Source organism: Palaemon carinicauda, chromosome 11 (assembly GCF_036898095.1).
Source record: "Palaemon carinicauda isolate YSFRI2023 chromosome 11, ASM3689809v2, whole genome shotgun sequence".
Taxonomy (NCBI): Eukaryota; Metazoa; Arthropoda; class Malacostraca; order Decapoda; family Palaemonidae; genus Palaemon; species Palaemon carinicauda.
The window spans coordinates 128,115,503-128,140,669 of record NC_090735.1 but is presented as its reverse complement, the minus strand read 5'-3'; the positions used below and the strand labels follow the sequence as shown (position 1 = coordinate 128,140,669).

The following is a 25,167-nucleotide window of genomic DNA, read 5'->3' as shown; positions in this document are numbered from 1 at the left end:
TATATTTAGCGGCCGGCAATGTTTCCAGTAAGAAAAGCTTTACATTTTATAAAGACAAATTTTTGAAGAAGAAAAATTCGCCGTTTGAACACATGCAATTAATCACCAGAACAAACTTGCAGTAGATTAAATATATGAAAAAGTTTATCACTGAAGCACCATTATCTTTAGAGCGCATAAAAATAAAGGATTGTAACAAGTAAATATCAAGAAATAGACATCGAAAAAGCTGGCATTCTCGTGTATCTGGCAGCCACGAAGCACCTGCGCAGTTAACATTCCTATTTCGAGAATCAATGAAATATGAAGTGGCCTCCGTGTTTGGTCGAAATGAGGTGTATTTGGAATCAATTCGGCTTCCTATTATATCTATTATATATCAACCAGTCTTTTTTACAACAGATTAATATGATTGACACACTGCCGGCATCTGCCATTTCTTGCCGACACGGGAGGACACCTTTTTTTTTATCCAGAAACCGGGTGTTTTCGTTGCCGTTTCGAAATCAATAAGATGGGCCTGTAACTTTGGAATCAATAACGACACTTGTCTTTTCATGGTCTAGCAACCTTTTCGAAGAGGGAGAAATGGTAATGCGGCCCCATTCATTGCCAGACGGTTGGATATTGGCATATCCGAAGGGGGGGAGGTTCAGTCATCGGATAACAATGTTAGGACTAGAATTAGGCTTTTTTTTCTAATCGGGAACAAATGAAATCACTGCCTCGCGTTCGTTGGTCCAGCTGTCCGGACTGATATTCAATAAGAAGAAAAGGAGGAACCAGACGGAGGAATAAGTAGAACAAATGGCCAATATGTTTGAGGAAAAGAAGTAATTAATAACACAAAGGAGACAGATAATGAGAGTCAGAGTCAATCGACTCTCTTGCTCTTCTTTATTCTTTTCACATTTCCTTTCTACCGTCGAAGGGTTTGTCTCTTCATTCTTTTCACAGTCGAAGAGATTTTCTCTTCATTCTTTCCACTGTTTCTTTCTACTGTCGAAAGGATTTTCTCCTCATTCTTTTCACACTTCCTTTCTACTGTCGAGGGGATTTTCTCCTCATTCTTTTCACACTTCCTTTCTACTATCGAAGGGATTTTCTCTTCATTCTTTTCACACTTTCTTTCTACTATCGAAGGGATTTTCTCTTCATTCTTTTCACACTTCCTTTCTACTGTCGAAGGGATTTTCTCTTCATTCTTTTCACACTTTCTTTCTACTATCGAAGGGATTTTCTCTTCATTCTTTTCACACTTCCTTTCTCCTGAGGAACGGATTTTCTCTTCATTCTTTCCACTGTTTCTTTCTACTATCGAAGGGATTTTCTCTTCATTCTTTTCACACTTCCTTTCTACTGTCGAGGGGATTTTCTCTTCATTCTTTTCACACTTCCTTTCTACTGTCGAGGGGATTTTCTCTTCATTCTTTTCACACTTCCTTTCTACTGTCGAAGGAATGTTTTCTTCATTCTTTTCACACTTCCTTTCTACTGTCGAGGGGATTTTCTCTTCATTCTTTTCACACTTCCTTTCTACTGTCGAGGGGATATTCTCTTCATTCTTTTCACACTTCCTTTCTACTATCGAAGGGATTTTCTCTTCATTCTTTTCACACTTTCTTTCTACTATCGAAGGGATTTTCTCTTCATTCTTTTCACACTTCCTTTCTACTATCGAAGGGATTTTCTCTTCATTCTTTTCACACTTCCTTTCTACTGTCGAAGGGATTTTCTCTTCATTCTTTTCACACTTCCTTTCTACTATCGAAGGGATTTTCTCTTCATTCTTTTCACACTTTCTTTCTACTATCGAAGGGATTTTCTCTTCATTCTTTTCACACTTCCTTTCTCCTGAGGAACGGATTTTCTCTTCATTCTTTCCACTGTTTCTTTCTACTATCGAAGGGATTTTCTCTTCATTCTTTTCACACTTCCTTTCTACTATCGAAGGGATTTTCTCTTCATTCTTTTCACACTTTCTTTCTACTATCGAAGGGATTTTCTCTTCATTCTTTTCACACTTCCTTTCTCCTGAGGAACGGATTTTCTCTTCATTCTTTCCACTGTTTCTTTCTACTATCGAAGGGATTTTCTCTTCATTCTTTTCACACTTCCTTTCTACTATCGAAGGGATTTTCTCTTCATTCTTTCCACTGTTTCTTTCTACTATCGAAGGGATTTTCTCTTCATTCTTTTCACACTTCCTTTCTACTGTCGAGGGGATTTTCTCTTCATTCTTTTCACACTTCCTTTCTACTGTCGAGGGGATTTTCTCTTCATTCTTTTCACACTTCCTTTCTACTGTCGAAGGAATGTTTTCTTCATTCTTTTCACACTTCCTTTCTACTGTCGAGGGGATTTTCTCTTCATTCTTTTCACACTTCCTTTCTACTGTCGAGGGGATATTCTCTTCATTCTTTTCACACTTCCCTTCTACTGTCGAGGGGATATTCTCTTCATTCTTTTCACACTTCCCTTCTACTGTCGAGGGGATATTCTCTTCATTCTTTTCACACTTCCCTTCTACTGTCGAGGGGATATTCTCTTCATTCTTTTCACACTTCCCTTCTACTGTCGAAGGGATATTCTCTTCATTCTTTTCACACTTCCCTTCTACTGTCGAAGGGATATTCTCTTCATTCTTTTCACACTTCCCTTCTACTGTCGAAGGGATATTCTCTTCCTTCTTTTCACACTTCCTTTCTCCTGTCGAGGGGTTATTCTCTTCATTCTTTTCACACTTCCTTTCTCCTGTCGAGGGGATATTCTCTTCATTCTTTTCACACTTCCTTTCTCCTGTCGAGGGGTTATTCTCTTCATTCTTTTCACACTTGCTTTCTCCTGTCGAGGGGTTATTCTCTTCATTCTTTTCACACTTGCTTTCTCCTGTCGAGGGGTTATTCTCTTCATTCTTTTCACATTTCCTTTCTCCTGTCGAAGAGATTTTCTCTTCATTCTTTTCACATTTCCTTTCTACTGTCATGGGATTTTCTCTTCATTCTTTTCACATTTCCTTTCTACTGTCGAAGGGATTTTCTCTTCATTCTTTTCACATTTCCTTTCTACTGTCATGGGGATTTTCTCTTCATTCTTTTCACACTTCCTTTCTCCTGTCGAGGGGTTATTCTCTTCATTCTTTTCACACTTCCTTTCTCCTGTCGAGGGGTTATTCTCTTCATTCTTTTCACACTTCCTTTCTCCTGTCGAGGGGATTTTCTCTTCATTCTTTTCACACTTCCTTTCTACTGTCGAAGGGATTTTCTCTTCATTCTTTTCACACTTCCTTTCTACTGTCGAGGGGATTTTCTCTTCATTCTTTTCACACTTCCTTTCTACTGTCGAGGGGATTTTCTCTTCATTCTTTTCACACTTCCTTTCTACTGTCGAAGGGATTTTCTCTTCATTCTTTTCACACTTCCTTTCTACTGTCGAAGGGATTTTCTCTTCATTCTTTTCACACTTCCTTTCTCCTGTCGAGGGGATTTTCTCTTCATTCTTTTCACACTTCCTTTCTACTGTCGAGGGGATTTTCTCTTCATTCTTTTCACACTTCCCTTCTACTGTCGAGGGGATTTTCTCTTCATTCTTTTCACACTTCCCTTCTACTGTCGAGGGGATTTTCTCTTCATTCTTTTCACACTTCCCTTCTACTGTCGAGGGGATTTTCTCTTCATTCTTTTCACACTTCCCTTCTACTGTCGAGGGGATTTTCTCTTCATTCTTTTCACACTTCCCTTCTACTGTCGAGGGGATTTTCTCTTCATTCTTTTCACACTTCCCTTCTACTGTCGAGGGGATTTTCTCTTCATTCTTTTCACACTTCCCTTCTACTGTCGAGGGGATTTTCTCTTCATTCTTTTCACACTTCCCTTCTACTGTCGAGGGGATTTTCTCTTCATTCTTTTCACACTTCCCTTCTACTGTCGAGGGGATTTTCTCTTCATTCTTTTCACACTTCCCTTCTACTGTCGAGGGGATTTTCTCTTCATTCTTTTCACACTTCCCTTCTACTGTCGAGGGGATTTTCTCTTCATTCTTTTCACACTTCCCTTCTACTGTCGAGGGGATTTTCTCTTCATTCTTTTCACACTTCCCTTCTACTGTCGAGGGGATTTTCTCTTCATTCTTTTCACACTTCCCTTCTACTGTCGAGGGGATTTTCTCTTCATTCTTTTCACACTTCCCTTCTACTGTCGAGGGGATTTTCTCTTCATTCTTTTCACACTTCCCTTCTACTGTCGAGGGGATTTTCTCTTCATTCTTTTCACACTTCCCTTCTACTGTCGAGGGGATTTTCTCTTCATTCTTTTCACACTTCCCTTCTACTGTCGAGGGGATTTTCTCTTCATTCTTTTCACACTTCCCTTCTACTGTCGAGGGGATTTTCTCTTCATTCTTTTCACACTTCCCTTCTACTGTCGAGGGGATTTTCTCTTCATTCTTTTCACACTTCCCTTCTACTGTCGAGGGGATTTTCTCTTCATTCTTTTCACACTTCCCTTCTACTGTCGAGGGGATTTTCTCTTCATTCTTTTCACACTTCCCTTCTACTGTCGAGGGGATTTTCTCTTCATTCTTTTCACACTTCCCTTCTACTGTCGAGGGGATTTTCTCTTCATTCTTTTCACACTTCCCTTCTACTGTCGAGGGGATTTTCTCTTCATTCATTTCACACTTCCCTTCTACTGTCGAGGGGATTTTCTCTTCATTCATTTCACACTTCCCTTCTACTGTCGAGGGGATTTTCTCTTCATTCTTTTCACACTTCCCTTCTACTGTCGAGGGGATTTTCTCTTCATTCTTTTCACACTTCCCTTCTACTGTCGAGGGGATTTTCTCTTCATTCTTTTCACACTTCCCTTCTACTGTCGAGGGGATTTTCTCTTCATTCATTTCACACTTCCCTTCTACTGTCGAGGGGATTTTCTCTTCATTCTTTTCACACTTCCCTTCTACTGTCGAGGGGATTTTCTCTTCATTCTTTTCACACTTCCCTTCTACTGTCGAGGGGATTTTCTCTTCATTCATTTCACACTTCCCTTCTACTGTCGAGGGGATTTTCTCTTCATTCTTTTCACACTTCCCTTCTACTGTCGAGGGGATTTTCTCTTCATTCTTTTCACACTTCCCTTCTACTGTCGAGGGGATTTTCTCTTCATTCTTTTCACACTTCCCTTCTACTGTCGAGGGGATTTTCTCTTCATTCTTTTCACACTTCCCTTCTACTGTCGAGGGGATTTTCTCTTCATTCTTTTCACACTTCCCTTCTACTGTCGAGGGAATTTTCTCTTCATTCTTTTCACACTTCCCTTCTACTGTCGAGGGGATTTTCTCTTCATTCTTTTCACACTTCCCTTCTACTGTCGAGGGGATTTTCTCTTCATTCTTTTCACACTTCCCTTCTACTGTCGAGGGGATTTTCTCTTCATTCTTTTCACACTTCCCTTCTACTGTCGAGGGGATTTTCTCTTCATTCTTTTCACACTTCCCTTCTACTGTCGAGGGGATTTTCTCTTCATTCTTTTCACACTTCCCTTCTACTGTCGAAGAGATTTTCTCTTCATTCTTTTCACACTTCCCTTCTACTGTCGAGGGGATTTTCTCTTCATTCTTTTCACACTTCCCTTCTACTGTCGAGGGGATTTTCTCTTCATTCTTTTCACACTTCCCTTCTACTGTCGAGGGGATTTTCTCTTCATTCTTTTCACACTTCCCTTCTACTGTCGAGGGGATTTTCTCTTCATTCTTTTCACACTTCCCTTCTACTGTCGAGGGGATTTTCTCTTCATTCTTTTCACACTTCCCTTCTACTGTCGAGGGGATTTTCTCTTCATTCTTTTCACACTTCCCTTCTACTGTCGAGGGGATTTTCTCTTCATTCTTTTCACACTTCCCTTCTACTGTCGAGGGGATTTTCTCTTCATTCTTTTCACACTTCCCTTCTACTGTCGAGGGGATTTTCTCTTCATTCTTTTCACACTTCCCTTCTACTGTCGAGGGGATTTTCTCTTCATTCTTTTCACACTTCCCTTCTACTGTCGAGGGGATTTTCTCTTCATTCTTTTCACACTTCCCTTCTACTGTCGAGGGGATTTTCTCTTCATTCTTTTCACACTTCCCTTCTACTGTCGAGGGGATTTTCTCTTCATTCTTTTCACACTTCCCTTCTACTGTCGAGGGGATTTTCTCTTCATTCTTTTCACACTTCCCTTCTACTGTCGAGGGGATTTTCTCTTCATTCTTTTCACACTTCCCTTCTACTGTCGAGGGGATTTTCTCTTCATTCTTTTCACACTTCCCTTCTACTGTCGAGGGGATTTTCTCTTCATTCTTTTCACACTTCCCTTCTACTGTCGAGGGGATTTTCTCTTCATTCTTTTCACACTTCCCTTCTACTGTCGAGGGGATTTTCTCTTCATTCTTTTCACACTTCCCTTCTACTGTCGAGGGGATTTTCTCTTCATTCTTTTCACACTTCCCTTCTACTGTCGAGGGGATTTTCTCTTCATTCTTTTCACACTTCCCTTCTACTGTCGAGGGGATTTTCTCTTCATTCTTTTCACACTTCCCTTCTACTGTCGAGGGGATTTTCTCTTCATTCTTTTCACACTTCCCTTCTACTGTCGAGGGGATTTTCTCTTCATTCTTTTCACACTTCCCTTCTACTGTCGAGGGGATTTTCTCTTCATTCTTTTCACACTTCCCTTCTACTGTCGAGGGGATTTTCTCTTCATTCTTTTCACACTTCCCTTCTACTGTCGAGGGGATTTTCTCTTCATTCTTTTCACACTTCCCTTCTACTGTCGAGGGGATTTTCTCTTCATTCATTTCACACTTCCCTTCTACTGTCGAGGGGATTTTCTCTTCATTCTTTTCACACTTCCCTTCTACTATCGAGGGGATATTCTCTTCATTCATTTCACACTTCTCTTCTACTGTCGAGGGGATTTTCTCTTCATTCTTTTCACACTTCCCTTCTACTATCGAGGGGATTTTCTCTTCATTCTTTTCACACTTCCCTTCTACTGTCGAGGGGATTTTCTCTTCATTCTTTTCACACTTCCCTTCTACTGTCGAGGGGATATTATCTTCATTCTTTTCACACTTCCTTTCTACTGTCGAAGGAATGTTTTCTTCATTCTTTTCACACTTCCTTTCTACTGTCGAGGGGATTTTCTCTTCATTCTTTTCACACTTCCTTTCTACTGTCGAGGGGATATTCTCTTCATTCTTTTCACACTTCCTTTCTACTATCGAAGGGATTTTCTCTTCATTCTTTTCACACTTTCTTTCTACTATCGAAGGGATTTTCTCTTCATTCTTTTCACACTTCCTTTCTACTATCGAAGGGATTTTCTCTTCATTCTTTTCACACTTCCTTTCTACTGTCGAAGGGATTTTCTCTTCATTCTTTTCACACTTCCTTTCTACTATCGAAGGGATTTTCTCTTCATTCTTTTCACACTTTCTTTCTACTATCGAAGGGATTTTCTCTTCATTCTTTTCACACTTCCTTTCTCCTGAGGAACGGATTTTCTCTTCATTCTTTCCACTGTTTCTTTCTACTATCGAAGGGATTTTCTCTTCATTCTTTTCACACTTCCTTTCTACTATCGAAGGGATTTTCTCTTCATTCTTTTCACACTTTCTTTCTACTATCGAAGGGATTTTCTCTTCATTCTTTTCACACTTCCTTTCTCCTGAGGAACGGATTTTCTCTTCATTCTTTCCACTGTTTCTTTCTACTATCGAAGGGATTTTCTCTTCATTCTTTTCACACTTCCTTTCTACTATCGAAGGGATTTTCTCTTCATTCTTTCCACTGTTTCTTTCTACTATCGAAGGGATTTTCTCTTCATTCTTTTCACACTTCCTTTCTACTGTCGAGGGGATTTTCTCTTCATTCTTTTCACACTTCCTTTCTACTGTCGAGGGGATTTTCTCTTCATTCTTTTCACACTTCCTTTCTACTGTCGAAGGAATGTTTTCTTCATTCTTTTCACACTTCCTTTCTACTGTCGAGGGGATTTTCTCTTCATTCTTTTCACACTTCCTTTCTACTGTCGAGGGGATATTCTCTTCATTCTTTTCACACTTCCCTTCTACTGTCGAGGGGATATTCTCTTCATTCTTTTCACACTTCCCTTCTACTGTCGAGGGGATATTCTCTTCATTCTTTTCACACTTCCCTTCTACTGTCGAGGGGATATTCTCTTCATTCTTTTCACACTTCCCTTCTACTGTCGAAGGGATATTCTCTTCATTCTTTTCACACTTCCCTTCTACTGTCGAAGGGATATTCTCTTCATTCTTTTCACACTTCCCTTCTACTGTCGAAGGGATATTCTCTTCCTTCTTTTCACACTTCCTTTCTCCTGTCGAGGGGTTATTCTCTTCATTCTTTTCACACTTCCTTTCTCCTGTCGAGGGGATATTCTCTTCATTCTTTTCACACTTCCTTTCTCCTGTCGAGGGGTTATTCTCTTCATTCTTTTCACACTTGCTTTCTCCTGTCGAGGGGTTATTCTCTTCATTCTTTTCACACTTGCTTTCTCCTGTCGAGGGGTTATTCTCTTCATTCTTTTCACATTTCCTTTCTCCTGTCGAAGAGATTTTCTCTTCATTCTTTTCACATTTCCTTTCTACTGTCATGGGATTTTCTCTTCATTCTTTTCACATTTCCTTTCTACTGTCGAAGGGATTTTCTCTTCATTCTTTTCACATTTCCTTTCTACTGTCATGGGGATTTTCTCTTCATTCTTTTCACACTTCCTTTCTCCTGTCGAGGGGTTATTCTCTTCATTCTTTTCACACTTCCTTTCTCCTGTCGAGGGGTTATTCTCTTCATTCTTTTCACACTTCCTTTCTCCTGTCGAGGGGATTTTCTCTTCATTCTTTTCACACTTCCTTTCTACTGTCGAAGGGATTTTCTCTTCATTCTTTTCACACTTCCTTTCTACTGTCGAAGGGATTTTCTCTTCATTCTTTTCACACTTCCTTTCTACTGTCGAGGGGATTTTCTCTTCATTCTTTTCACACTTCCTTTCTACTGTCGAAGGGATTTTCTCTTCATTCTTTTCACACTTCCTTTCTACTGTCGAAGGGATTTTCTCTTCATTCTTTTCACACTTCCTTTCTCCTGTCGAGGGGATTTTCTCTTCATTCTTTTCACACTTCCTTTCTCCTGTCGAGGGGATTTTCTCTTCATTCTTTTCACACTTCCCTTCTACTGTCGAGGGGATTTTCTCTTCATTCTTTTCACACTTCCCTTCTACTGTCGAGGGGATTTTCTCTTCATTCTTTTCACACTTCCCTTCTACTGTCGAGGGGATTTTCTCTTCATTCTTTTCACACTTCCCTTCTACTGTCGAGGGGATTTTCTCTTCATTCTTTTCACACTTCCCTTCTACTGTCGAGGGGATTTTCTCTTCATTCTTTTCACACTTCCCTTCTACTGTCGAGGGGATTTTCTCTTCATTCTTTTCACACTTCCCTTCTACTGTCGAGGGGATTTTCTCTTCATTCTTTTCACACTTCCCTTCTACTGTCGAGGGGATTTTCTCTTCATTCTTTTCACACTTCCCTTCTACTGTCGAGGGGATTTTCTCTTCATTCTTTTCACACTTCCCTTCTACTGTCGAGGGGATTTTCTCTTCATTCTTTTCACACTTCCCTTCTACTGTCGAGGGGATTTTCTCTTCATTCTTTTCACACTTCCCTTCTACTGTCGAGGGGATTTTCTCTTCATTCTTTTCACACTTCCCTTCTACTGTCGAGGGGATTTTCTCTTCATTCTTTTCACACTTCCCTTCTACTGTCGAGGGGATTTTCTCTTCATTCTTTTCACACTTCCCTTCTACTGTCGAGGGGATTTTCTCTTCATTCTTTTCACACTTCCCTTCTACTGTCGAGGGGATTTTCTCTTCATTCTTTTCACACTTCCCTTCTACTGTCGAGGGGATTTTCTCTTCATTCTTTTCACACTTCCCTTCTACTGTCGAGGGGATTTTCTCTTCATTCTTTTCACACTTCCCTTCTACTGTCGAGGGGATTTTCTCTTCATTCTTTTCACACTTCCCTTCTACTGTCGAGGGGATTTTCTCTTCATTCTTTTCACACTTCCCTTCTACTGTCGAGGGGATTTTCTCTTCATTCTTTTCACACTTCCCTTCTACTGTCGAGGGGATTTTCTCTTCATTCATTTCACACTTCCCTTCTACTGTCGAGGGGATTTTCTCTTCATTCATTTCACACTTCCCTTCTACTGTCGAGGGGATTTTCTCTTCATTCTTTTCACACTTCCCTTCTACTGTCGAGGGGATTTTCTCTTCATTCTTTTCACACTTCCCTTCTACTGTCGAGGGGATTTTCTCTTCATTCTTTTCACACTTCCCTTCTACTGTCGAGGGGATTTTCTCTTCATTCTTTTCACACTTCCCTTCTACTGTCGAGGGGATTTTCTCTTCATTCATTTCACACTTCCCTTCTACTGTCGAGGGGATTTTCTCTTCATTCTTTTCACACTTCCCTTCTACTGTCGAGGGGATTTTCTCTTCATTCTTTTCACACTTCCCTTCTACTGTCGAGGGGATTTTCTCTTCATTCATTTCACACTTCCCTTCTACTGTCGAGGGGATTTTCTCTTCATTCTTTTCACACTTCCCTTCTACTGTCGAGGGGATTTTCTCTTCATTCTTTTCACACTTCCCTTCTACTGTCGAGGGGATTTTCTCTTCATTCTTTTCACACTTCCCTTCTACTGTCGAGGGGATTTTCTCTTCATTCTTTTCACACTTCCCTTCTACTGTCGAGGGGATTTTCTCTTCATTCTTTTCACACTTCCCTTCTACTGTCGAGGGAATTTTCTCTTCATTCTTTTCACACTTCCCTTCTACTGTCGAGGGGATTTTCTCTTCATTCTTTTCACACTTCCCTTCTACTGTCGAGGGGATTTTCTCTTCATTCTTTTCACACTTCCCTTCTACTGTCGAGGGGATTTTCTCTTCATTCTTTTCACACTTCCCTTCTACTGTCGAGGGGATTTTCTCTTCATTCTTTTCACACTTCCTTTCTACTGTCGAGGGGATTTTCTCTTCATTCTTTTCACACTTCCCTTCTACTGTCGAAGAGATTTTCTCTTCATTCTTTTCACACTTCCCTTCTACTGTCGAGGGGATTTTCTCTTCATTCTTTTCACACTTCCCTTCTACTGTCGAGGGGATTTTCTCTTCATTCTTTTCACACTTCCCTTCTACTGTCGAGGGGATTTTCTCTTCATTCTTTTCACACTTCCCTTCTACTGTCGAGGGGATTTTCTCTTCATTCTTTTCACACTTCCCTTCTACTGTCGAGGGGATTTTCTCTTCATTCTTTTCACACTTCCCTTCTACTGTCGAGGGGATTTTCTCTTCATTCTTTTCACACTTCCCTTCTACTGTCGAGGGGATTTTCTCTTCATTCTTTTCACACTTCCCTTCTACTGTCGAGGGGATTTTCTCTTCATTCTTTTCACACTTCCCTTCTACTGTCGAGGGGATTTTCTCTTCATTCTTTTCACACTTCCCTTCTACTGTCGAGGGGATTTTCTCTTCATTCTTTTCACACTTCCCTTCTACTGTCGAGGGGATTTTCTCTTCATTCTTTTCACACTTCCCTTCTACTGTCGAGGGGATTTTCTCTTCATTCTTTTCACACTTCCCTTCTACTGTCGAGGGGATTTTCTCTTCATTCTTTTCACACTTCCCTTCTACTGTCGAGGGGATTTTCTCTTCATTCTTTTCACACTTCCCTTCTACTGTCGAGGGGATTTTCTCTTCATTCTTTTCACACTTCCCTTCTACTGTCGAGGGGATTTTCTCTTCATTCTTTTCACACTTCCCTTCTACTGTCGAGGGGATTTTCTCTTCATTCTTTTCACACTTCCCTTCTACTGTCGAGGGGATTTTCTCTTCATTCTTTTCACACTTCCCTTCTACTGTCGAGGGGATTTTCTCTTCATTCTTTTCACACTTCCCTTCTACTGTCGAGGGGATTTTCTCTTCATTCTTTTCACACTTCCCTTCTACTGTCGAGGGGATTTTCTCTTCATTCTTTTCACACTTCCCTTCTACTGTCGAGGGGATTTTCTCTTCATTCTTTTCACACTTCCCTTCTACTGTCGAGGGGATTTTCTCTTCATTCTTTTCACACTTCCCTTCTACTGTCGAGGGGATTTTCTCTTCATTCTTTTCACACTTCCCTTCTACTGTCGAGGGGATTTTCTCTTCATTCTTTTCACACTTCCCTTCTACTGTCGAGGGGATTTTCTCTTCATTCATTTCACACTTCCCTTCTACTGTCGAGGGGATTTTCTCTTCATTCTTTTCACACTTCCCTTCTACTGTCGAGGGGATTTTCTCTTCATTCTTTTCACACTTCCCTTCTACTGTCGAGGGGATTTTCTCTTCATTCATTTCACACTTCCCTTCTACTGTCGAGGGGATTTTCTCTTCATTCTTTTCACACTTCCCTTCTACTGTCGAGGGGATTTTCTCTTCATTCTTTTCACACTTCCCTTCTACTGTCGAGGGGATTTTCTCTTCATTCTTTTCACACTTCCCTTCTACTGTCGAGGGGATATTATCTTCATTCTTTTCACACTTCCTCTCTACTGTCGAAGGGATTTTCTCTTCATTCATTTCACACTTCCCTTCTACTGTCGAGGGGATTTTCTCTTCATTCTTTTCACACTTCCCTTCTACTGTCGAGGGGATTTTCTCTTCATTCTTTTCACACTTCCCTTCTACTGTCGAGGGGATATTATCTTCATTCTTTTCACACTTCCTTTCTACTGTCGAGGGGATTTTCTCTTCATTCTTTTCACACTTCCCTTCTACTGTCGAGGGGATTTTCTCTTCATTCTTTTCACACTTCCTTTCTACTGTCGAGGGGATTTTCTCTTCATTCTTTTCACACTTCCCTTCTACTGTCGAGGGGATTTTCTCTTCATTCTTTTCACACTTCCCTTCTACTGTCGAGGGGATATTATCTTCATTCTTTTCACACTTCCTTTCTACTGTCGAGGGGATTTTCTCTTCATTCTTTTCACACTTCCCTTCTACTGTCGAGGGGATTTTCTCTTCATTCTTTTCACACTTCCCTTCTACTGTCGAGGGGATATTATCTTCATTCTTTTCACACTTCCTTTCTACTGTCGAAGGGATTTTCTCTTCATTCTTTTCACACTTCCCTTCTACTGTCGAGGGGATATTATCTTCATTCTTTTCACACTTCCTTTCTACTGTCGAGGGGATTTTCTCTTCATTCTTTTCAAACTTCCCTTCTACTGTCGAGGGGATTTTCTCTTCATTCTTTTCACACTTCCTTTCTACTGTCGAGGGGATTTTCTCTTCATTCTTTTCACACTTCCCTTCTACTGTCGAGGGGATATTATCTTCATTCTTTTCACACTTCCTTTCTACTGTCGAGGGGATTTTCTCTTCATTCTTTTCACACTTCCCTTCTACTGTCGAGGGGATTTTCTCTTCATTCTTTTCACACTTCCTTTCTACTGTCGAGGGGATTTTCTCTTCATTCTTTTCACACTTCCTTTCTACTGTCGAGGGGATTTTCTCTTCATTCTTTTCACACTTCCCTTCTACTGTCGAGGGGATATTATCTTCATTCTTTTCACACTTCCTTTCTACTGTCGAGGGGATTTTCTCTTCATTCTTTTCACACTTCCCTTCTACTGTCGGGGGGATTTTCTCTTCATTCTTTTCACACTTCCCTTCTACTGTCGAGGGGATATTATCTTCATTCTTTTCACACTTCCTTTCTACTGTCGAAGGGATTTTCTCTTCATTCTTTTCACACTTCCCTTCTACTGTCGAGGGGATATTATCTTCATTCTTTTCACACTTCCTTTCTACTGTCGAGGGGATTTTCTCTTCATTCTTTTCACACTTCCCTTCTACTGTCGAGGGGATTTTCTCTTCATTCTTTTCACACTTCCCTTCTACTGTCGAGGGGATTTTCTCTTCATTCTTTTCACACTTCCTTTCTACTGTCGAGGGGATATTATCTTCATTCTTTTCACACTTCCTTTCTACTGTCGAGGGGATATTATCTTCATTCTTTTCACACTTCCTTTCTACTGTCGAGGGGATTTTCTCTTCATTCTTTTCACACTTCCCTTCTACTGTCGAGGGGATATTATCTTCATTCTTTTCACACTTCCTTTCTACTGTCGAGAGGATATTATCTTCATTCTTTTCACACTTCCCTTCTACTGTCGAGGGGATATTATCTTCATTCTTTTCACACTTCCTTTCTACTGTCGAGGGGATATTATCTTCATTCTTTTCACACTTCCTTTCTACTGTCGAGGGGATATTATCTTCATTCTTTTCACACTTCCTTTCTACTGTCGAGGGGATATTATCTTCATTCTTTTCACACTTCCTTTCTACTGTCGAGGGGATATTATCTTCATTCTTTTCACACTTCCTTTCTACTGTCGAGGGGATTTTCTCTTCATTCTTTTCACACTTCCTTTCTACTGTCGAGGGGATTTTCTCTTCATTCTTTTCACACTTCCTTTCTACTGTCGAGGGGATTTTCTCTTCATTCTTTTCACACTTCCTTTCTACTGTCGAGGGGATATTATCTTCATTCTTTTCACACTTCCTTTCTACTGTCGAGGGGATATTATCTTCATTCTTTTCACACTTCCTTTCTACTGTCGAGGGGATATTATCTTCATTCTTTTCACACTTCCTTTCTACTGTCGAGGGGATTTTCTCTTCATTCTTTTCACACTTCCCTTCTACTGTCGAGGGGATATTATCTTCATTCTTTTCACACTTCCTTTCTACTGTCGAGGGGATTTTCTCTTCATTCTTTTCACACTTTCTTTCTACTGTCGAGGGGATTTTCTCTTCATTCTTTTCACACTTCCCTTCTACTGTCGAGGGGATATTATCTTCATTCTTTTCACACTTCCTTTCTACTGTCGAGGGGATTTTCTCTTCATTCTTTTCACACTTCCTTTCTACTGTCGAGGGGATTTTCTCTTCATTCTTTTCACACTTCCCTTCTACTGTCGAGGGGATATTATCTTCATTCTTTTCACACTTCCTTTCTACTGTCGAGGGGATTTTCTCTTCATTCTTTTCACACTTCCCTTCTACTGTCGAGGGGATATTATCTTCATTCTTTTCACACTTCCTTTCTACTGTCGAGGGGATTTTCTCTTCATTCTTTTCACACTTCCCTTCTACTGTCGAGGGGATTTTCTCTTCATTCTTTTCACACTTCCCTTCTACTGTCGAGGGGATATTATCTTCATTCTTTTCACACTTCCTTTCTACTGTCGAAGGAATTTTCTCTTCATTCATTTCACACTTCCTTTCTACTGTCGAGGGGATTTTCTCTTCATTCTTTTCACACTTCCTTTCTACTGTCGAGGGGATTTTCTCTTCATTCTTTTCACACTTCCTTTCTACTGTCGAGGGGATTTTCTCTTCATTCTTTTCACACTTCCCTTCTACTGTCGAGGGGATATTATCTTCATTCTTTTCACACTTCCTTTCTACTGTCGAGGGGATTTTCTCTTCATTCTTTTCACACTTCCCTTCTACTGTCGAGGGGATTTTCTCTTCATTCTTTTCACACTTCCCTTCTACTGTCGAGGGGATATTATCTTCATTCTTTTCACACTTCCTTTCTACTGTCGAAGGAATTTTCTCTTCATTCATTTCACACTTCCTTTCTACTGTCGAGGGGATTTTCTCTTCATTCTTTTCACACTTCCTTTCTACTGTCGAGGGGATTTTCTCTTCATTCATTTCACACTTCCCTTCTACTGTCGAAGGAATTTTCTCTTCATTCTTTTCACACTTCCCTTCTACTGTCGAAGGAATTTTCTCTTCATTCTTTTCACACTTCCCTTCTACTGTCGAAGGAATTTTCTCTTCATTCTTTTCACACTTCCCTTCTACTGTCGAAGGAATTTTCTCTTCATTCTTTTCACACTTCCCTTCTACTGTCGAAGGAATTTTCTCTTCATTCTTTTCACACTTCCCTTCTACTGTCGAAGGAATTTTCTCTTCATTCTTTTCACACTTCCCTTCTACTGTCGAAGGAATTTTCTCTTCATTCTTTTCACACTTCCTTTCTACTGTCGAGGGGATATTATCTTCATTCTTTTCACACTTCCCTTCTACTGTCGAAGGAATTTTCTCTTCATTCTTTTCACACTTCCCTTCTACTGTCGAGGGGATTTTCTCTTCATTCTTTTCACACTTCCCTTCTACTGTCGAGGGGATTTTCTCTTCATTCTTTTCACACTTCCCTTCTACTGTCGATGGAATTTTCTCTTCATTCTTTTCACACTTCCCTTCTACTGTCGAGGGGATTTTCTCTTCATTCTTTTCACACTTCCCTTCTACTGTCGATGGAATTTTCTCTTCATTCTTTTCACACTTCCTTTCTACTGTCGAGGGGATTTTCTCTTCATTCTTTTCACACTTCCCTTCTACTGTCGAGGGGATTTTCTCTTCATTCTTTTCACACTTCCCTTCTACTGTCGAAGGAATTTTCTCTTCATTCTTTTCACACTTCCTTTCTACTGTCGAGGGGATATTATCTTCATTCTTTTCACACTTCCCTTCTACTGTCGAAGGAATTTTCTCTTCATTCATTTCACACTTCCCTTCTACTGTCGAGGGGATTTTCTCTTCATTCTTTTCACACTTCCCTTCTACTGTCGAAGGAATTTTCTCTTCATTCTTTTCACACTTCCCTTCTACTGTCGAAGGAATTTTCTCTTCATTCTTTTCACACTTCCTTTCTACTGTCGAGGGGATATTATCTTCATTCTTTTCACACTTCCCTTCTACTGTCGAAGGAATTTTCTCTTCATTCTTTTCACACTTCCCTTCTACTGTCGAGGGGATATTCTCTTCATTCATTTCACACTTCCCTTCTACTGTCGAGGGGATTTTCTCTTCATTCTTTTCACACTTCCCTTCTACTGTCGAAGGAATTTTCTCTTCATTCATTTCACACTTCCCTTCTACTGTCGAAGGAATTTTCTCTTCATTCTTTTCACACTTCCCTTCTACTGTCGAAGGAATTTTCTCTTCATTCTTTTCACACTTCCCTTCTACTGTCGAGGGGATATTCTCTTCATTCATTTCACACTTCCCTTCTACTGTCGAGGGGATTTTCTCTTCATTCTTTTCACACTTCCCTTCTACTGTCGAAGGAATTTTCTCTTCATTCATTTCACACTTCCCTTCTACTGTCGAAGGAATTTTCTCTTCATTCTTTTCACACTTCCCTTCTACTGTCGAGGGGATATTCTCTTCATTCATTTCACACTTCCCTTCTACTGTCGAAGGAATTTTCTCTTCATTCTTTTCACACTTCCCTTCTACTGTCGAGGGGATATTCTCTTCATTCTTTTCACACTTCCCTTCTACTGTCGAGGGGATATTATCTTCATTCTTTTCACACTTCCCTTCTACTGTCGAAGGAATTTTCTCTTCATTCATTTCACACTTCCCTTCTACTGTCGAAGGAATTTTCTCTTCATTCTTTTCACACTTCCCTTCTACTGTCGAAGGAATTTTCTCTTCATTCTTTTCACACTTCCCTTCTACTGTCGAGGGGATATTCTCTTCATTCATTTCACACTTCCCTTCTACTGTCGAGGGGATATTCTCTTCATTCTTTTCACACTTCCCTTCTACTGTCGAAGGAATTTTCTCTTCATTCATTTCACACTTCCCTTCTACTGTCGAAGGAATTTTCTCTTCATTCTTTTCACACTTCCCTTCTACTGTCGAAGGAATTTTCTCTTCATTCTTTTCACACTTCCCTTCTACTGTCGAGGGGATTTTCTCTTCATTCTTTTCACACTTCCCTTCTACTGTCGAGGGGATATTCTCTTCATTCTTTTCACACTTCCCTTCTACTGTCGAGGGGATATTATCTTCATTCTTTTCACACTTCCCTTCTACTATCGAGGGGATTTTCTCTTCATTCTTTTCACACTTCCCTTCTACTGTCGAGGGGATTTTCTCTTCATTCTTTTCACACTTTCCTTCTACTGTCGAGGGGATATTCTCTTCATTCATTTCACACTTCCCTTCTACTGTCGAGGGGATTTTCTCTTCATTCTTTTCACACTTCCCTTCTACTATCGAGGGGATTTTCTCTTCATTCTTTTCACACTTCCCTTCTACTGTCGAAGAGATTTTCTCTTCATTCTTTTCACACTTCCTTTCTACTGTCGAGGGGATTTTCTCTTCATTCTTTTCACACTTCCCTTCTACTGTCGAGGGGATTTTCTCTTCATTCTTTTCACACTTCCCTTCTACTGTCGAGGGGATTTTCTCTTCATTCTTTTCACACTTCCTTTCTACTGTCGAGGGGATTTTCTCTTCATTCTTTTCACACTTCCCTTCTACTGTCGAAGAGATTTTCTCTTCATTCTTTTCACACTTCCTTTCTACTGTCGAGGGGATTTTCTCTTCATTCTTTTCACACTTCCCTTCTACTATCGAGGGGATATTCTCTTCATTCATTTCACACTTCTCTTCTACTGTCGAGGGGATTTTCTCTTCATTCTTTTCACACTTCCCTTCTACTATCGAGGGGATTTTCTCTTCATTCTTTTCACACTTCCCTTCTACTGTCGAGGGGATTTTCTCTTCATTCTTTTCACACTTCCCTTCTACTGTCGAGGGGATTTTCTCTTCATTCTTTTCACACTTCCCTTCTACTGTCGAGGGGATTTTCTCTTCATTCTTTTCAAACTTCCTTTCTACTGTCGAGGGGATTTTCTCTTCATTCTTTTCACACTTCCCTTCTACTGTCGAGGGGATTTTCTCTTCATTCTTTTCACACTTCCCTTCTACTGTCGAGGGGATTTTCTCTTCATTCTTTTCACACTTCCCTTCTACTGTCGAGGGGATTTTCTCTTCATTCTTTTCACACTTCCCTTCTACTGTCGAGGGGATTTTCTCTTCATTCTTTTCACACTTCCCTTCTACTGTCGAGGGGATTTTCTCTTCATTCTTTTCACACTTCCCTTCTACTGTCGAGGGGATTTTCTCTTCATTCTTTTCACACTTCCCTTCTACTGTCGAGGGGATTTTCTCTTCATTCTTTTCACACTTCCCTTCTACTGTCGAGGGGATTTTCTCTTCATTCTTTTCACACTTCCCTTCTACTGTCGAGGGGATTTTCTCTTCATTCTTTTCACACTTCCCTTCTACTGTCGAGGGGATTTTCTCTTCATTCTTTTCACACTTCCCTTCTACTGTCGAGGGGATTTTCTCTTCATTCTTTTCACACTTCCCTTCTACTGTCGAGGGGATTTTCTCTTCATTCTTTTCACACTTCCCTTCTACTGTCGAGGGGATTTTCTCTTCATTCTTTTCACACTTCCCTTCTACTGTCGAGGGGATTTTCTCTTCATTCTTTTCACACTTCCCTTCTACTGTCGAGGGGATTTTCTCTTCATTCTTTTCACACTTCCCTTCTACTGTCGAGGGGATTTTCTCTTCATTCTTTTCACACTTCCCTTCTACTGTCGAGGGGATTTTCTCTTCATTCTTTTCACACTTCCCTTCTACTGTCGAGGGGATTTTCTCTTCATTCTTTTCACACTTCCCTTCTACTGTCGAGGGGATTTTCTCTTCATTCTTTTCACACTTCCCTTCTACTGTCGAGGGGATTTTCTCTTCATTCTTTTCACACTTCCCTTCTACTGTCGAGGGGATTTTCTCTTCATTCTTTTCACACTTCCCTTCTACTGTCGAGGGGATTTTCTCTTCATTCTTTTCACACTTCCCTTCTACTGTCGAGGGGATTTTCTCTTCATTCTTTTCACACTTCCCTTCTACTGTCGAGGGGATTTTCTCTTCATTCTTTTCACACTTCCCTTCTACTGTCGAGGGGATTTTCTCTTCATTCTTTTCACACTTCCCTTCTACTGTCGAGGGGATTTTCTCTTCATTCTTTTCACACTTCCCTTCTACTGTCGAGGGGATTTTCTCTTCATTCTTTTCACACTTCCCTTCTACTGTCGAGGGGATTTTCTCTTCATTCTTTTCACACTTCCCTTCTACTGTCGAGGGGATTTTCTCTTCATTCTTTTCACACTTCCCTTCTACTGTCGAGGGGATTTTCTCTTCATTCTTTTCACACTTCCCTTCTACTGTCGAGGGGATTTTCTCTTCATTCTTTTCACACTTCCCTTCTACTGTCGAGGGGATTTTCTCTTCATTCTTTTCACACTTCCCTTCTACTGTCGAGGGGATTTTCTCTTCATTCTTTTCACACTTCCCTTCTACTGTCGAGGGGATTTTCTCTTCATTCTTTTCACACTTCCCTTCTACTGTCGAGGGGATTTTCTCTTCATTCTTTTCACACTTCCCTTCTACTGTCGAGGGGATTTTCTCTTCATTCTTTTCACACTTCCCTTCTACTGTCGAGGGGATTTTCTCTTCATTCTTTTCACACTTCCCTTCTACTGTCGAGGGGATATTCTCTTCATTCTTTTCACACTTCCTTCTACTGTCGAGGGGATTTTCTCTTCATTCTTTTCACACTTCCCTTCTACTGTCGAGGGGATTTTCTCTTCATTCTTTTCACACTTCCCTTCTACTGTCGAGGGGATATTCTCTTCATTCTTTTCACACTTCCTTCTACTGTCGAGGGGATTTTCTCTTCATTCTTTTCACACTTCCCTTCTACTGTCGAGGGGATATTCTCTTCATTCTTTTCACACTTCCTTCTACTGTCGAGGGATATTCTCTTCATTCTTTTCACACTTCCTTCTACTGTCGAAGGGATATTCTCTTCATTCTTTTCACACTTCCTTCCTACTGTCGAAGGGATATTCTCTTCATTCTTTTCACACTTCCTTCCTACTGTCGAAGGGATATTCTCTTCATTCTTTTCACACTTCCTTCCTACTGTCGAAGGGATATTCTCTTCATTCTTTTCACACTTCCTTCCTACTGTCGAAGGGATATTCTCTTCATTCTTTTCACACTTCCTTCCTACTGTCGAAGGGATATTCTCTTCATTCTTTTCACACTTCCTTCTACTGTCGAAGGGATATTCTCTTCATTCTTTTCACACTTCCTTCTACTGTCGAAGGGATATTCTCTTCATTCTTTTCACACTTCCCCTCTCCTGTCGAAGGGATATTCTCTTCATTCTTTTCACACTTCCTTCTCCTGTCGAAGGGATATTCTCTTCATTCTTTTCACACTTCCTTTCTCCTGTCGAAGGGATATTCTCTTCATTCTTTTCACACTTCCCCTCTCCTGTCGAAGGGATATTCTCTTCATTCTTTTCACACTTCCTTTCTCCTGTCGAAGGGATTTTCTCTTCATTCTTTTCACACTTCCTTTCTCCTGTCGAAGGGATATTCTCTTCATTCTTTTCACACTTCCCCTCTCCTGTCGAAGGGATATTCTCTTCATTCTTTTCACACTTCCTTTCTCCTGTCGAAGGGATTTTCTCTTCATTCTTTTCACACTTCCTTTCTCCTGTCGAAGGGATATTCTCTTCATTCTTTTCACACTTCCCCTCTCCTGTCGAAGGGATATTCTCTTCATTCTTTTCACACTTCCTTTCTCCTGTCGAAGGGATATTCTCTTCATTCTTTTCACACTTCCTTCCTACTGTCGAAGGGATATTCTCTTCATTCTTTTCACACTTCCTTCCTACTGTCGAAGGGATATTCTCTTCATTCTTTTCACACTTCCTTCCTACTGTCGAAGGGATATTCTCTTCATTCTTTTCACACTTCCTTCCTACTGTCGAAGGGATATTCTCTTCATTCTTTTCACACTTCCTTCCTACTGTCGAAGGGATATTCTCTTCATTCTTTTCACACTTCCTTCCTACTGTCGAAGGGATATTCTCTTCATTCTTTTCACACTTCCTTCCTACTGTCGAAGGGATATTCTCTTCATTCTTTTCACACTTCCTTCCTACTGTCGAAGGGATATTCTCTTCATTCTTTTCACACTTCCTTCCTACTGTCGAAGGGATATTCTCTTCATTCTTTTCACACTTCCTTCCTACTGTCGAAGGGATATTCTCTTCATTCTTTTCACACTTCCTTCCTACTGTCGAAGGGATATTCTCTTCATTCTTTTCACACTTCCTTCCTACTGTCGAAGGGATATTCTCTTCATTCTTTTCACACTTCCTTCCTACTGTCGAAGGGATATTCTCTTCATTCTTTTCACACTTCCTTCCTACTGTCGAAGGGATATTCTCTTCATTCTTTTCACACTTCCTTCCTACTGTCGAAGGGATATTCTCTTCATTCTTTTCACACTTCCTTCCTACTGTCGAAGGGATATTCTCTTCATTCTTTTCACACTTCCTTCCTACTGTCGAAGGGATATTCTCTTCATTCTTTTCACACTTCCTTCCTACTGTCGAAGGGATATTCTCTTCATTCTTTTCACACTTCCTTCTACTGTCGAAGGGATATTCTCTTCATTCTTTTCACACTTCCTTCCTACTGTCGAAGGGATATTCTCTTCATTCTTTTCACACTTCCTTCTACTGTCGAAGGGATATTCTCTTCATTCTTTTCACACTTCCTTTCTACTGTCGAAGGGATTTCTCTTCATTCTTTTCACACTTCCTTTCTACTGTCGAAGGGATTTCTCTTCATTCTTTTCACACTTCCTTTCTACTGTCGAAGGGATTTCTCTTCATTCTTTTCACACTTCCTTTCTACTGTCGAAGGGATTTCTCTTCATTCTTTTCACACTTCCTTTCTACTGTCGAAGGGATTTCTCTTCATTCTTTTCACACTTCCTTTCTACTGTCGAAGGGATTTCTCTTCATTCTTTTCACACTTCCTTTCTACTGTCGAAGGGATTTCTCTTCATTCTTTTCACACTTCCTTTCTACTGTCGAAGGGATTTCTCTTCATTCTTTTCACACTTCCTTTCTACTGTCGAAGGGATTTCTCTTCATTCTTTTCACACTTCCTTTCTACTGTCGAAGGGATTTCTCTTCATTCTTTTCACACTTCCTTTCTACTGTCGAAGGGATTTCTCTTCATTCTTTTCACACTTCCTTTCTACTGTCGAGGGATTTTCTCTTCATTCTTTTCACACTTCCTTTCTACTGTCGAAGGGATTTTCTCTTCATTCTTTTCACACTTCCTTTCTACTGTCGAGGGGATTTTCTCTTCATTCTTTTCACACTTCCTTTCTACTGTCGAGGGGATTTTCTCTTCATTCTTTTCACACTTCCTTTCTACTGTCGAGGGGATTTTCTCTTCATTCTTTTCACACTTCCTTTCTACTGTCGAGGGGATTTTCTCTTCATTCTTTTCACACTTCCTTTCTACTGTCGAGGGGATTTTCTCTTCATTCTTTTCACACTTCCTTTCTACTGTCGAGGGGATTTTCTCTTCATTCTTTTCACACTTCCCTTTCTACTGTCGAGGGGATTTTCTCTTCATTCTTTTCACACTTCCCTTCTACTGTCGAGGGGATTTTCTCTTCATTCTTTTCACACTTCCCTTCTACTGTCGAGGGGATTTTCTCTTCATTCTTTTCACACTTCCCTTCTACTGTCGAGGGGATTTTCTCTTCATTCTTTTCACACTTCCCTTCTACTGTCGAGGGGATTTTCTCTTCATTCTTTTCACACTTCCCTTCTACTGTCGAGGGGATTTTCTCTTCATTCTTTTCACACTTCCCTTCTACTGTCGAGGGGATTTTCTCTTCATTCTTTTCACACTTCCCTTCTACTGTCGAGGGGATTTTCTCTTCATTCTTTTCACACTTCCCTTCTACTGTCGAGGGGATTTTCTCTTCATTCTTTTCACACTTCCCTTCTACTGTCGAGGGGATTTTCTCTTCATTCTTTTCACACTTCCCTTCTACTGTCGAGGGGATTTTCTCTTCATTCTTTTCACACTTCCCTTCTACTGTCGAGGGGATTTTCTCTTCATTCTTTTCACACTTCCCTTTACTGTCGAGGGGATTTTCTCTTCATTCTTTTCACACTTCCCTTCTACTGTCGAGGGGATTTTCTCTTCATTCTTTTCACACTTCCCTTCTACTGTCGAGGGGATTTTCTCTTCATTCTTTTCACACTTCCTTTCTACTGTCGAGGGGATTTTCTCTTCATTCTTTTCACACTTCCTTTCTACTGTCGAGGGGATTTTCTCTTCATTCTTTTCACACTTCCTTTCTACTGTCGAGGGGATTTTCTCTTCATTCTTTTCACACTTCCCTTCTACTGTCGAGGGGATTTTCTCTTCATTCTTTTCACACTTCCTTTCTACTGTCGAGGGGATTTTCTCTTCATTCTTTTCACACTTCCCTTTCTACTGTCGAGGGGATTTTCTCTTCATTCTTTTCACACTTCCCTTCTACTGTCGAGGGGATTTTCTCTTCATTCTTTTCACACTTCCTTTCTACTGTCGAGGGGATTTTCTCTTCATTCTTTTCACACTTCCTTTCTACTGTCGAGGGGATTTTCTCTTCATTCTTTTCACACTTCCTTTCTACTGTCGAGGGGATTTTCTCTTCATTCTTTTCACACTTCCTTTCTACTGTCGAGGGGATTTTCTCTTCATTCTTTTCACACTTCCTTTCTACTGTCGAGGGGATTTTCTCTTCATTCTTTTCACACTTCCTTTCTACTGTCGAGGGGATTTTCTCTTCATTCTTTTCACACTTCCTTTCTACTGTCGAGGGGATTTTCTCTTCATTCTTTTCACACTTCCTTTCTACTGTCGAGGGGATTTTCTCTTCATTCTTTTCACACTTCCTTTCTACTGTCGAGGGGATTTTCTCTTCATTCTTTTCACACTTCCTTTCTACTGTCGAGGGGATTTTCTCTTCATTCTTTTCACACTTCCTTTCTACTGTCGAGGGGATTTTCTCTTCATTCTTTTCACACTTCCTTTCTACTGTCGAGGGGATTTTCTCTTCATTCTTTTCACACTTCCTTTCTACTGTCGAGGGGATTTTCTCTTCATTCTTTTCACACTTCCTTTCTACTGTCGAGGGGATTTTCTCTTCATTCTTTTCACACTTCCTTTCTACTGTCGAGGGGATTTTCTCTTCATTCTTTTCACACTTCCTTTCTACTGTCGAGGGGATTTTCTCTTCATTC

At 40.4% G+C, this 25,167-nt stretch overlaps 3 protein-coding genes across 3 annotated transcripts in view; all 3 read right to left on the bottom strand.

Annotated features, from left to right (window-relative positions):
* Positions 1 to 919: 919 nt before the first annotated feature.
* On the bottom strand, positions 920 to 2,986 carry LOC137649479 (nucleolar protein 58-like). Its single transcript, XM_068382463.1, has 2 exons — positions 2,653 to 2,986; positions 920 to 1,089 (listed from the first exon to the last, which is right to left on the bottom strand). The coding sequence occupies exons 1-2, from the start codon at positions 2,984 to 2,986 to the stop codon at positions 920 to 922; spliced, it is 504 nt and encodes a 167-aa protein (XP_068238564.1).
* LOC137649478 (nucleolar protein 58-like) lies at positions 2,983 to 8,655 on the bottom strand. The gene is made up of 2 exons (XM_068382462.1): positions 8,324 to 8,655; positions 2,983 to 3,196 (listed from the first exon to the last, which is right to left on the bottom strand). The coding sequence occupies exons 1-2, from the start codon at positions 8,653 to 8,655 to the stop codon at positions 2,983 to 2,985; spliced, it is 546 nt and encodes a 181-aa protein (XP_068238563.1).
* The window catches only part of LOC137649477 (triadin-like), a 57,699-nt gene continuing 41,183 nt past the window's right edge, over positions 8,652 to 25,167 (bottom strand). Inside the window, exon 3 of the mRNA XM_068382461.1 lies at positions 8,652 to 8,872. Within this exon, the coding sequence (XP_068238562.1) occupies positions 8,652 to 8,872 (221 nt within the window). The remainder of the gene's footprint in view (positions 8,873 to 25,167) is intronic.

Coding starts and splice junctions, on each gene's coding strand:
- LOC137649479 (XM_068382463.1), bottom strand. CDS start 2,986: ATGACAGTAGAAAGGAAATGTGAAAAGAATGAAGAGAAAATCTCTTCG. Junction 1,090..2,652: donor TTCGACAGTAGAAGGGAAGT/GTGAAAAGAATG, acceptor TCCCTTCGATAG/TAGAAAGGAAGTGTGAAAAG.
- LOC137649478 (XM_068382462.1), bottom strand. CDS start 8,655: ATGACAGTAGAAAGGAAATGTGAAAAGAATGAAGAGAAAATCTCTTCG. Junction 3,197..8,323: donor CCTTCGACAGTAGAAGGGAA/GTGTGAAAAGAA, acceptor GACAGGAGAAAG/GAAGTGTGAAAAGAATGAAG.